At 35.2% G+C, this 14828-nt stretch overlaps 1 protein-coding gene across 1 annotated transcript; it reads left to right on the top strand.

The window, feature by feature from the left end:
- The first annotated feature begins 5685 nt into the window (after positions 1 to 5685).
- Positions 5686 to 14828, top strand: LOC128227862 (interferon-inducible GTPase 1-like). The gene is made up of 7 exons (XM_052938765.1): positions 5686 to 5727; positions 6504 to 6606; positions 6795 to 6839; positions 7253 to 7297; positions 10036 to 10080; positions 13217 to 13254; positions 13616 to 14828. The coding sequence occupies exons 2-7, from the start codon at positions 6504 to 6506 to the stop codon at positions 14810 to 14812; spliced, it is 1473 nt and encodes a 490-aa protein (XP_052794725.1). The 5' UTR covers positions 5686 to 5727; the 3' UTR covers positions 14813 to 14828.

The raw sequence follows: 14828 nt of genomic DNA, 5'->3' as shown, positions 1-14828 counted from the left end.
TATCGATTTCCTCCACCGTAACATTTATCCAATGTTGTGCTTAAAGGTACTCGGAGTAAGCGAACACTAGACACACATCGACAAAAACAAACATTAAACACATATTACAATATAGTTATTACTAGTGCCTGTGCTATCTCCTTCAAGGTACTATATTTCTTACAGAAGAAGCCAACTGTCGCCTAAACATATTTAAAACTAAGCCGTAATAAAGTTTATTATCTCACCTCCTACATAAATGACGCTATCCAATTGGTCATAATTGATCACGCGGAGGGAGTGTATAATCCATACACCCCTTATATTTTGTATAATAAAATGTAATTATTTTTGTAAACTTAGTATCTGTATTACTAATAAAAAAACTCGATGAGATATAATCGTTTTACAGATAGAATCACGGTGTATTGGATATGCACCATCAGTGTTATCATACCACGTGTGAGCTCAGCTCGTACATGGAATGAAAATACTGAAGTGTATATCCCATACACCCCTAGCTACTTACAGTAACTAATAATACATGGCTGTATCCAATGGACAAATACTAGTGTTTTTTTCTTTAATTTATATAAACATTGAAAAGTTTTAAATGTTCCTTTAATGTAGCCTTGAAAGCCATGAAATATCATTTCACACACACACACGCACGCACGCACGCACGCACGCACGCACACACACACACACACACACACACACAACCCTTAATAAGAGTATATGGACGCGTTCAAATAAGAGTGAAAATTGGCATGGTTGCATGCTTCAAATTTGATTCCCACTATCCATTTTTTTCATTTAGCTATATACGTCATTCTAATAATGATGTGAAGAAAAAGCAATTATTCTACACAATATCAGTAGCTTCCCTTTGAGTGTTAATATAGAAAACATTTAAATGGAAAGTAGATTTTTCGAAAACGGGTTACACATATGGTCAGGTATTCTACATAGTGAGCATGGACATGCATTATACTTGTTAAACATCAATAATCATTCAACATTTACATTGACAAATCTATATTTGTAAGCAGGCATCTGAGGGATTTTAGCTCTATTCAAAATTGTGTGAAAGAAAACCGAAACAACGTAAGTTCGTTTGTATGTACGCTATGATTGTATCGAATGTCGTGATTGACTTGTGTAATCAGCTGAATATAAGTGCATGTACATTCCAATATTTAGCACATCGGTTTCAGCATAGGTCAGCAATTTTTGGCCTTAAACTTAGAATGGTTCATGTATTTCTTGTTCCGATTATTGTATTAAGGTATAATATGATTTAAGTTGTTTTCCATGAGGCCCTAATTCATTAACCTAACATCAAACCACTATGTACAATCAGTTGAACAATAATATGATTTTTTTTTGTAAATAATTTAAAGCACATGGTTACATTATCCAATGTATTTACCAGAAGCCCCTTGCAAAATGCAATAATATCATTAGCGAGTCGTCAACCCATTTGGACTTGGTCATTATAGAAATAATTTGGATTATACAACCATGTGATTTCATTTGTTAATTCTAATATATTTACACCTCAACTTCCATTCCTTAAATGAACTGCCTTTCGGCAATTGCGTTTATCAATCGATGAACGCAACATCTTCGGATATGTTCGGATCGCAATTCATCGCATAACAATATACATCAAAACTATTGATCTTGTAATTGTTGTATTGTGTCAGTAGGTCTCGTAAATATAAATCAACATTTAAGAAAGTGTTAATTTATTCTATTTTAAACGTATTATTGCCAAATGTGTTTCCAGTGGTTGATTTTTTCCCGCGTTATTGTGACGTCATTTGAAAAAAATGTTTCCGGTTACAGTCGGGTCGTTCTATTTACATTATGGGTAAAAAAGGATTACTGAAAGGTTTTCTTAAATGAAATGAAGTATTTTTTAACAATTCTTGAATGAAATAATGAACTATTGGTGTGAATTTAAGGAATGAATTGCAGGGTTGATGTCATTATCGGGGATATGAACGCAATTGGGCTGGTCAACGTACGCGTGGAATCATTCGGACTCCACACACTTTGACCAGCCCAAGTGCGTTCATACCCCGATAATGACACCAACCCCGCAATTCATTCCTTAAATAATCCCTTTTTGGTCAATATTGAAATACAGCGATGTGTTTTTATTACAAAATTCGTGTTTTTAACATAGTGTGCAGCGCACATTTTTGGTTCGCATGTAGGTATTATGCGGCACATAGCAAACTAATTCAAGCGATTGGTTCTCCAAATATAACGAAGCAAAGGATGGAATTGTTTTTTTGCATTGTCTATGGTTTTGATTTTCCTGTTTGGTCCTATGCTGTGTTGTAATTGTTTTTCGCTTCATGTACATACATCGTATTTTGCGACCCCTTATAGCACAACTTCAGCGGTTGGGTCTCCTAATGTTACGACACAAAGGATTATTGTTTTCGTGGCATTGCCTATAATTTTGATTCTCATGTTCGGTCTCTTGGTGTGTTGTGATATTTATTTTCCGTTTCATGCTGTACTTGGTCATAAAAGTATTATTAATTATTGCATATACCGGAGATGGTTGCCCGACGATGCACACTACGGATGTCAAAGGGCCCGGTGTATGATAATCAAACAGGGCTTTGCCGCACTATAGGAACTACAGGATAGGAATATGTGTTAAGATGAAAATCGTTATGTGATTAAATGGTGTTCATTTTTTGTGCTCCAATCCTTCCTCGGCAGACTTTGTGCATCATCCGCTATCTATAATTGATGATAGGACCTCATTCGCTACAGCGGCGCTCGCCAGTTTAAAGCGGATTATAATTCAAATACATGCAGGTTGAATGCAAATACTATATTGATACTGAAAAAGAAGACATAGATAGAAGAAACATAAGACGTTATTTTTTAAATGCGTACACCTAGCACCATTGTACTTGGTACGCGGTATGACGATTAAAGTATTAATCATTCATTCTGACACGAGACCTTTAGAAGTATATTTACGTATGTATTTCGATGTAAAAATGGAGAATTGACTACAAGTAGACCATGCAAATAAAAAAACATTTAAATACAGTGAAAGCATTTGAATTTTACCCAAAATAACTTCAACCTTTTAGCAGGGAATACGTTTACGAATCCAAGGCCGAGCCTACAAGGTACGGGCCGTTTTGCATAGATTATACCAATTTCACTTTAATTCTGAATACAAAAACAATGTAAAGAATGAAGCCAAAGATTTTACTACGCCGACCCCGACTATGTATTTGTTAATTGGTCTGCTTAAATGGGAATATTGGAATGCCGCCGAGTTTATATCATTTAACAATAAAGATAATTTAGTTTTCAAATATGTACACAATAGCAATGGTTAATTTGCAAACTTATATGATGTGTTATTAAAGCTGCACTCTCACAGATATACCGTTTGTACAACTTTTTTATTTTTTGTCTTGGAAAGAGCAAATGGTTGCGTAAATATCTGCAAACCAATGATAAAAGATTGCTGGCAAAAGCATTGCCTTGTTCAAGGGGTGGTCATAAGACGAGAAAAATCTACAACTAAACAACTAATCAACCAAACAGCAAAATAAGAATTAGGCCAAAAAAAAATTGTTTGTTTAGGGTAACCTTCCCAAAATTTCAAGGTAGGGTAGGTAGGGATTTTTTTTTTTCAAAATCTGTCGTAAGTTCAGAGTGTTTTCTTGCACATTGCAGTCTTTCCTACATTACTGTCATTGCCTGACTTTGTTTTATCATATAAACAATAATTCTGATTAAAATCTGCATTTATCCGCCCTTCGTAACTCTCTATTCGCTAACGAATATTTTTTTTGCTCAGAAACGGAAAAAAATAGTAAGGGTCGGCGCATTTTTATAGGTAGGGTCGGGTTACCCGAAACGGACATATTTTTTTAGGCCTTACCTGGTAAGCAGAAACAAAACAACATCAGGAGCCGGAAAGTTTAAGCAGTAGCACAGATCAAGTACAACCATGCGAAGGTAACATTACCAAGTGATTTCATCGGCTGGATAGAGACACTTAAAACAAACTACACAAAGTAATAATATATAAATATATATACAATACTTTTAATTAAAATTGAAAATAAATAATCGTAAGACGTGAAGCGCGATTTTTAAAGGAACTATTTGACGTCGATAGTGATTTAAAATTACTGCGCTTTATGACGTCAGTACACAACGTCTCGCGCGCTTTTTGGTGAAATGTAAAAAAAGTGCGTTTTCTACATAAATTATTCCACAAATCCATATTTTTGGTATGCAAGAAAAAAATATCAATCATATCAATCGGCAAGCCTCATTACCGGCTTACGCGCGTGCCCTCGGGTCGGATTTTTCGATCCGTACCGGAAACACATGATAGATACTTATAAGATTACATGAGACTTAAATCCCTCGAATGCACCTACCTACACATTTTGGGTTGTTCTGTTGCGGGTCATTCAAAATCAATCCTAGTCGCATACAATCTTATACAATAGTAGGTAAAGTGGAGTGCGGCTTTATATAGATAACAACACTAATGTCGTCCTATTAAGCTCTACATGTTCGTGCATTTCCGATGACAATTTCGTGATGATGTACCGTAATCGTATATATGGCCAAAATATCGTTGAGATGTCGTAAAATACACTCACATTTTGGTTAACCTTTTGTGAATCAGTATCTTGCGAGTTATCTCGCCTTTTACATCACAGCATGTCGGAAGAATGTCGAGACAGCGTGATAGGGGTAGTAGTGATAATTCACCTGGAGGTACGACCGATCGCCGAACTATGAAAACACACAACAACTGCATAACAAAACCCACATTTTGCAAGAAAACTGTTTGGGCAATAGGTCGCCGACCTGTTAACTACGTATGTTTTTAAATTGTCCGATCACCGATCACTTTCAAAGATGAAAACTTAAACGTTGTTTGTTTTTGATGTGCTTCTATCCTGCCCCGGCAGACCTGTTGTATCATCATCTGCCTTTTATTGATGATAAGACCTCGGGCGAATTACAATCTAAATAAATGCAGGTTGTATGCAACTATATTTAAACTCAGAAAAGAAATTAATAACATGAATAGTAGCATCCGGACCACCTCGGCCATTTTCCATCGAAAGCAACCTCGGATGTATATGGACAGTTTACAATGTCAGAAATCTTTATAATAAACTAAGCTGCATGTAGATCGCGTAGTATGTTTTACCCAGCAGTAATACTTTATCGCTGTACTCGTGGGATTTTAATTATTTATGCAATAATTCTTTACTTTGTCAATCAATTTAGACTTAATTATACAAAATATTCCTCAAAACACAATTAGATACTACTACAATTAAAATCTTTATATATGTATAATATACCGGCATACATCCGAGGTTATTTTCGATAGAAATAAGCGAGATGTTCCGAATGAGATAGAAGAAACATGAGACTTTATAAAGATACACGCTGCACCTTTGTACTTGTAACGCGGTATGACTATTAAAGCGTTTGATAATCATTGATTTTAGCATGAAATTTAAGAAGGAATATATACTTAAGTCTTTCGATGTAAACCATGAATAAACTTCAAGTACATTATACAAATGACATAACATTCATAGCGCATTTGAAATGAAAAGAAATGCTTTTATTACAAATACACCGACTCTGGTTCATTTGGTTGATTGATATAATGGGAATATTGGAATTGCGCCGAGTTTAAGTCATTTTACAATAAAGGTAATCAAGATAGCAATTATTTTTTACAATCTCAAGGTGTATTTTCAAACATACATGGAATATTATTAACATTTATAGATAAAACTTTATATTGATATAGAAAGAGACAATCGGAGTTAGTTTTAACTGATTCTTGTATCATTTATTAGTAAAAAGAAACGATACTGATCAGCCGTAAGTATTTGCATTTTGGTAATTTAATTTTAAATAAAGCCTCATTTTGCCTACGTGTATGCCGTTTTTATGTAGTTTTATGTCCGGTTTCTCATGTGGCAATATATTTCCCTTAGCTGTCGACGTTAAGTTATGGAAAGTTTCCCAAGTGATTCTCTTTTTCATCATAAAAGAGTAGATAAGTGCTTTTGTCATTTCCAAAGAAAGGACTATATCGAAGGTAGCATTTTATATAAAGTGTCACGGTTAAACATAGACACTAGTGTTGCGGAAATATATACTTATAGTATAAGGGTTAGTTTCCTCGAAAGCGACGTCAATGTAAGGCAATCATCGTATGTAGGTCAAACTATTGGGTTGGTCAGAGGGCAGATATAAGAGGAGAACATTGCACAAACTTAGCAACTAAATACAAATATGAAATGCAAATACCTAAGCAGATACAATACAACATCAGAAGTCGGAAGTTTCCAGCTATAGCACACATTAACAACAACCTTCTGCATGGTCTAATAGCATTACATACAAGTTTTTATCGCTATGAGATAAACCAACTATAACGATGACCATAAAGCAGGTAATGGCTTCTACTTATATTTCAGATGCTAGAGTGGATACAGCTGACCCTTACTATTGGAATGATTGGGTTGTTTTTGTACGTTTGGCTTACAAAAAAGAACGATGTTAACGATGCGCCTAGGCCAGGTAGAATACGTCATTTACCTCACAAATTATACAAAAATAGCCATACTTGTTTCAAACGCAAAATCAAAATATGGATTTTAACTTGTTCTGCTGGAACTTATTGTCACAATCCACGCGTTTACAGATTTATACTATTGCAATCACATAATTGTTTAAATTTATATTAATCAGTTGTACTTTCGTTACAGCTGTTAAATCGTTTTTGTCTCAAGATGTCCAGACAGACAACACAGGTAATTTCACAGCAGTTGGCTGAGTGGTAGCAATATCGCTATATGTCGTGCAAGGGCATTGTCGTAAATTGAACATGCTCTTCATAAATGAATTCGGAATTTCTTCTGCCCTAGTAAGCTGTATTATATACGTCTTGCAGGTTCATGCAAGAATATGTCACTCTTAAACAAACGGTGAAATTCTCGCAAGCACTTTAATATGAGGAATATTACGACAATGACCATGGAAGTTAACGATCAATCATGGAGTTTATAGTCGTTATGTCTTAGCTTACATAGCTAATTTATTGAGGAGTAAAACCTTGTGCGGTATTATACGAAAAACTAAAATTTTCAAATTAAGGCAAACAATCTTAAGACGCTTGTCTTCATATTTTTCGAATGATATATAATGATGAGTATTTTCCTTGCAGGTAGAAATCAAGCAGTTACTAAAGCCGTTCAGACTGACAACGAAGGTACGTGTAATAATATCATATATTACCGTGTAAGTGATCATGTTTGCGATAGCAAGCATGTAATAAGATATTAACACAAATACTGACAGAGTAAAAAAGAATCAAGACAAACAAAGGTCATTATGTAAAATCAAAAGTATGTCCCGGTCGTGATTTCTTTGCATATGTACACAGTTATAATAGGAAGAGATCGAATGGAAAATAGTATATATACGACTGTAAAGTTCACCTAGAATGCACCAGGATAAGAAACTATATATAACGCCCTACGTACTAAGCAAGGAAGCGTAATCTACAATCATACTATGCCTTTGATAATAAAAGATTACTTGTGACTCAGGTTATTAGAATACGCGAAAGCAATCGCCTGCGGCTTCACTTTACAGTTTTGTTGTTCTATTCGTAGTGCAGTCTTACATAAGTCATCACACTCGCAAACACTATCATACGATAATAGATTTGGTGGAATGGAGCTACCGATAACATAAGATTAATGCCGACCTAGTTAATCGGTTTTTCTGCCTGGAAAGGATAGCTATAAGGTAATGGACGGTTACATAATATTGCAAATGAATGTTCACTAAACACTCGACTTATAGATTCACAATCCGATATTTATCGAAAATCCCGATGCTTTGGACATTATGGCAGTAGCGGCAATTTATACAATCAGAGTGCGTCCGAATCGACGTCGTGTTGAACAGAATAAGCAGAAGAAAATGTTTCCTCGACTAGCGGTCATGTGTTTTGAAGAATCATAATGACTTGAACAGTCGGACAGACAATTTCCCAAATTGTTACTCTTATAATATTGATATTTTATCAACTACTTAGCACAGATCATTCTAATAACCTAAGTTATGGCAGTTTATTTGATTTTTTTCCACCCGGGGACACTTGAAGTGCACATCTTGTATGACACAAAGCTAGCTTAAATACATAAATTATATAAAGACGAATTTGTTGATAATATATACTATTATTTTTTGTTTCGTAGAGCGTCTTTGTCTTAAAAGACGTTCTAAGCAGACTTTTCATTTTTAATAAAACGTTAGAAACCCCCTTACATTGTCTTGACCTTTGCTACAAAATATGGCCGCTTCGAAACTAGCCTTATGTCCAGGGTAAGTAGAAGCGATATACAACATATTACAAGTGTAATGTCGTAAAGGTATTATAATTCAACAAGCTCCTCGGAAAAATATGTCGTAGTTAGGTGTATTTTATTCGCCTTGCCATGGTCCCGATTTTATTGCATATGCATACGATTATTCTAGGACGGAAATTTTAATGAAAGAAAATAATAATGACTGCATGGTTCATCAGTCTATTACACAGCTTAATCCGCAATAAAACTCAACAGATTGTATAATGTTTGTGTAATTATACAAGTTTTGTGTTTAGCTCACCTTAGCCGTAAGCTGTGGGTGAGCTATTAGGATCGATGAATGTCCGTCGTCCATCGTCTGTCGTCCGTCGTCCGTCCACTTTTAGTTTGTTAACACTCAAGTGGTCACATGTTTGCCTCAATTGTCACGAAACTTGGTCAGGATGTTTGTTCCAGTAATTACTCGGACGACTCTAGAGGCTACCTTTACAGTCCAAATATCCTGGAAAGGTTGTTTCGTTGATTTCTCGATCAAGTTCGAATAAAGGTCATCTGGCGTCAAAACAAGGTCATAGAGCCAGAAGATGAAAAAAACCTTGTTAACACTCTGAAGGTAACATTTTCGGCCCAAATATTCTGGAAATTTGTCAGAAATGTTTTACCGTTGATTTCTAGCTCAAGTTCGAATATGGGTCATCCGGGGTCAAAAACTAGGTCAAAATGCCCAAATATAGAAAAACGTTGTTAAACCCTCTAGAGGTAACATTTTCAGCCCAAACCTCCACGAAATTTGTCAGAAAGGTTGTTTTGATTTTTTCATGTCAAGTTCGAATTTGGGTCACCTGTTGTTGTTTTTTATGTTATTGTTTTAAAATCTTTAAAGGTACCAACTTCAAACTTCATGAGCTTATTCACAGTAAATTGTGATTTTTTTTATGACGAGTTATTTAAATCCAACCTAAATATTGTAAGAGTTATTGCCAATTGTATCTTTTAAACAAATACGTATTTGTCATGTTTTTACACGCCTGTTTAAAAAAACTGGACATATAATAGTTCCACCTATGGTGTATGGAAGGGCAGACAGGTACCATCCAGTATGTAGTCCGATCAATTACTTTTAACCCTTTGTCCAATCTTGACCAAATTTGGTCAGAATATGTATGAACGTGTTTGATAATTAGCAAAATTGCTGTAGTTACCCGAGAGTTATTGGGCTTTAATTATAGAAATAACCTAAAATTGCTCTTGTCCTATCAATAACCTTTTAAGCATTTGTCCAATAATCACAAAGTTTGGTGAGAATGTGAATTGGCATTATACATCAGAGAAGCCAAATCCCTGTTACTGTCCTTTAATGATCAACAAGTCTATAGCACAATGTTTTACTCAGGTGAGCGATATAGGCCATCTTTTTTTTAAATTCAACCTTTCTTACGTTTTCCTTGTAACATAAATGGAACTTCAGAGGCTTGGATGCGCAAATATAAATATGATTACTTGCAGCATAGACAATTCAAATGATCAAAAGCAATACTAAATAAGAAACATTCAGAATAAGGCAAACATTCTTCAGACATTTGCCTTTGTAGATCTTCACCATGTACGATAAGGAGAATTTTCCTTTCAGGTCGAAATCAAGCAGTCACTAAAGCCGTTCAGACAGACAACGAAGGTACGTGTTATAAAATACAATAATAGAATCAAGAAAACGGACGCCACTATGTTACATAATTATTTCTGACACTTTTGTGTTGATTCAGTTATACTGACGCCATAATTTAGAATTAAGAATATTTATGCAACTACGAAGAATCAAGAATATTGTCGCCACTATGGAAAATGAAAATTAATGACGCAACTATGAAGCAACAATAATACAATAATACTGAAGCCAGTGAATTATATGAATAATAATTACGCAGTTACGTAGAATAAGTAATAATGACGCTACTATGTAAAGTCAAGAGTACTGACGCCTCTGTATAATAACGAATCCAGACGTAGCTATGTAGAATCAAGTTTATTGACACTACTTTGTACAATCTAGAACACTAACGCCAACATGTAGCATCAGGAATATTGACGCCACTTTGTAGAATCATTAAAACTGATGCAACTATGTCGAAACGCTTTTTTCCAATTAGTAGTTGTCAACCTTTGTTAGAATTGCTTTCTAAATCCAGTTTGTTACTGCCAGTATCAGACAAAAATATATGAACTATTAAAAGTCCATTTACCAAATCTTCATCAGCCATATAGAAAATCAGTTTGTGCGAAAATGGGAATCATCTTGAATTGCCTTCAAATCCTGTTGAAATCAATGCTTTTCATAATGCGGAGGGTATATTATTTTCAACTATTTTATGCTAGATTGAATGTCTGGTTTCGTATCATCTAAGTATTTTTCATATTTATGTCACGTCGGGTATAATTCACAATTAATTAAATTAAGATGATTTTTTTTAAAATTCGTTATGTGTGTAGTTAGGCTCATTTACTTATACTGAGTCAATTCATGTCATAATAATTGAACCATTCTTAAACCATGTTATACCAGTTGATGAAAATGTTCTATTTCTCTTTAATATTGGTTTCGTTTCTGGTCGAAATCAAGCAATCTGTAAAGCCATTCAGACAGACAATGAAGGTACGTGTTATATCCGCATTATAGTTGAAGGAATAATATGTTATTCTACACTAATCATAATGTCACTGTTTTTCCCCTTTTTCCAGATGAAAGTTCCGTTTAAGTGTTTAATTTGAGACGAAGCATAAGATAAGCTACGTGTGTTTATATTTAACATTATCAGTTAACACTCTGGATCATGTCGGTGCTTGTTCATTTATTAGGTGGACTATCGTGCGAATGTCGGCTGTCGTTAAGCAAATAATCGGCATTAACTAAAAACTTCTGTTGACAAATGTCCAAAGGAACTCGGTAATATTGTAATTGTACACCCTTGACGCTGTCGAGACTTTTGCTTTGAGTTGCAACGAGCTGGCGCTGTGAGGGAGAAGAAATATTTTGCTAGATATGTCGTATGAATTCAAACCTTTGCCGCCTGACGGATATGGCCTACGGAACATAAGCTGTTTGAAAATGATCGGCGTCGATAGCTTCGCGTACAGCTTACCATACGCTACGACATTCAATTGCTCATGATGTCTTATGATCTTGCTGACTTAAAGCTATTTCTACACCATTGCGAAAATATGAGACACAACGCGAACATAAGTGTGCCAAATGATGACTGATCCACTACGATATTACTTCGCGTACAAGAACTTTTTTTACATCGAGTTCGTGTCAACGAGAAAGACGATCCAATCGAGTATACGCCTGTGGGCTTCGACTGTTTATGTTTAAATATATGAGACTGTATCGCACTTGTTAAGACGGGAAGGTTTTTTTCAATATTTAGCATTGATTTTCAACGCAGTTGATGGGGCTACTTAATTTTGAAAGCCCATATCATGTTGTAGTATTTTAATTCCGTTTTTTAAAAGATGATTATTAACTCGAAGAGTATTGTACCAAGCCGTACACATTACGTCTCAACTTACCGATTAATAACTTATAAACCCGAACATTTTGACTTGTACGAACCCTTAGTAATTCCAACTATATCGTACAAAGATCTCTGTATTCTCGTGCATTTCCAAAGATAATCTTGATTTTTCGTAACATACATAAATCGCCCGAAATATCGTAGAGATAATGAACAATTCCCCCATACACATTTTGGTCAACTGTTTTTCAAACAACTCGTGGTCTTTCGTGCGGTTGTATCGATCGAGTTATCGCGCTTTATATCGCGGCATGGCAGGATACGACCGATTATGAAAACAAAACTAACAACGACATCCTTTCAATACTTAGTTAAAACTACAGAAACAAGCTCAGTAGCAAAAAGTTTAAACATAAACCCGGTTAAATGGCACTGGGTAAACGCTAAAGACATATACACACAAATTTGCAAGAATACATTTGGGGCGGTAAGTCGCCGATCGGTTTAGTACCTTTTGTCTAGTTTCGTTTGAATATTGTCCGATTATCGAAGGCTTCTTAAGACTGATATCTTTCTGAATTAAATCGATCTTGGCAAAAATATTACAAATATTTAAGTAAACTTTATCAGCGTTTAGCGGGATTTATCTTATTTTACTACTCAGCTTCTTTTAAAGAGTTATTCAGCTTTTCGGTCGTCTATGGAATACCAAGAGGAATTTCCGGCATGAAGTAATATTTCAGTAGCTTAGACGTTAAAGTGATTTTACTTAAATATGAAATGCTTTAAATTTGTCCAAGAAACCAATTCACGTTGAAGAATATATATATATATATATATATATATATATATATATATATATATATATATATATATATATATATATATATATATATATATATATATTTCACTGTCTGGTTAACTGTCTCTCCACGTACGGCCCATTCTGTCACACTTATCAAACCAATTAAGAATAAGATATGATGTATCACCGCTAACGCATAATGTAGTGTATATCACGTATCAAAGGCCACATTTGCATACACATAACTGATTAAAAACGAGTTCCTATTTACATATTTTCTAATTGTATGAACCTGTCGTGTTGTCTGCATAATATTGGCTGTGCAACGGTCTTCAAGTGGTTGCCGAGGTTTGCCTCGTAATGTGCCCTCTACGGGGGAGGAAATATTATTTCTTAGAAAGGAAAACTATTAAGTGTATCTATAAAACGTGTTACACAAAAAGTATATAATAATAACCTAGGATTTCCTCGCATGTGATTCTTTATTGTTTTAGCGAATGCAGCTGTGAATGATTCTGATGACGGGTCAATGGTAAGTTAATATTGTTGCTTTATTACTTTATACAAAACCATTCTAACCACCATAAAATTGTTTAAAGTAACGTATTTCAGTTTCCCCTAATGACCCATAAACAATCGTCGGATACCCACGAAAGACTATTACGTATTCCTAAAAATGCAAACGGAATAAAGTACCAGGGTTGTGGACGATGTTCACAATCGAATACAGATCACAAAGCTTGCAAAAGGGATGGATCCAAAATTTGGCGCAAGAGATGGGGGAGAAACTTCTTGAATGCACATGTTCGTCCCATAGGCTAAATGCTTTATGAAAATAGGTCTATGCAACGTGTCATTAAGAATGTATATTAAATGTTTCTTACATATTTAAGGATCTCTTCGTGGATAATCTGCAAGATGAACATGAAGCAACACTGATCACAGGAGGATATTCCGTTTTGCAGAAGAAGATCATCTCAGAGTTGAATCTTTGGCAAAATATAGTGATACGGTTTGCTATCATTGGTGAATCAGGATCAGGCAAGTCGTCCTTTATAAATGAAATGCTTGGAATTACTTCGGACGATCCTTATGCGGCAAAGATAGGCTGTAATGAGTGCACGCCTGCATGCCAAGAATTTCGACACCCTTGTAAGAAGACATTATCGTTTATTGATCTTCCTGGTGTAGGAACACCAAACTTTCCGAAAGAATCTTACCTTAAAGCTGTGAAAATTGAGAGTTTCCACTTTTTTATATTGATTACACAGTGTCGGTTTAAAGAAAATGACCTATGGCTGGTTAAAGAAATTACGAAACGTGAAAAGCATTTTTATTTTGTTAGAACCAAAATAGACGTTGATGTTAGCTCGGACAAAAAAGCCCACCCGCGTTCACATAATCGAGTCAAACTGCTCAAGGAAATTCGAACCAAAACAGCAGAACAATTGAAATCAATAAATATTGGCCCAAACAATGTTTTCCTGATCGACAACTATGAAACCAGACGATTTTACTTTGATAACTTGATGGAAAGACTCATTGTCGACGCACCGTCACTCATTAAGCAATCATTGATATTTTCGATATCGGCAGCAAGTGCGAACATACTAAAGGAAAAGGTAGCTTCTCTTCGTTCACGAATAAAATATCAGGCAATGCTTGCTTCCATTGGCTCGCTTGCGATTCAGGGAGTTGGATTAGCTTATGAAGTTGAAATACTCATGAAGGAGGTGAACTTTTACAAGTCACAATTGGGAACAGATAAGCAAACGATGCAAGAGCTTGCAATGAAGATGTGTATAAACGTAGAGCATATATACAAGCGACTCGATATGACTTCGTATATTCTCTTAGCGTCAAGTGATAGCTTTCTTAAGATGTGTACTGAATTTGCTGTATCGGAAGCCACAGAGAGTTTGCTTAAATGGGCTGCCCCTTCTTCCGGACATTTAATATGTGCGGCAGCTAGCTTTCCTATTTGTTACTATACACTAAACAGATTGCTGAATATGTGCGAAAAAGAGGCTTATAATGTGACCATAATGTTCGAGCAATGGATGTGCGATGTAACGAGTGCGCCGATATAGTCAGAAGTTCGTGGAA

The sequence above is a fragment of the Mya arenaria genome, chromosome 3, assembly GCF_026914265.1.
Source record: "Mya arenaria isolate MELC-2E11 chromosome 3, ASM2691426v1".
In the NCBI taxonomy this organism is placed as follows: Eukaryota; Metazoa; Mollusca; class Bivalvia; order Myida; family Myidae; genus Mya; species Mya arenaria.
Note: the sequence above shows the minus strand (reverse complement) of the source record. Positions and strands in the feature narration are given on the sequence as shown.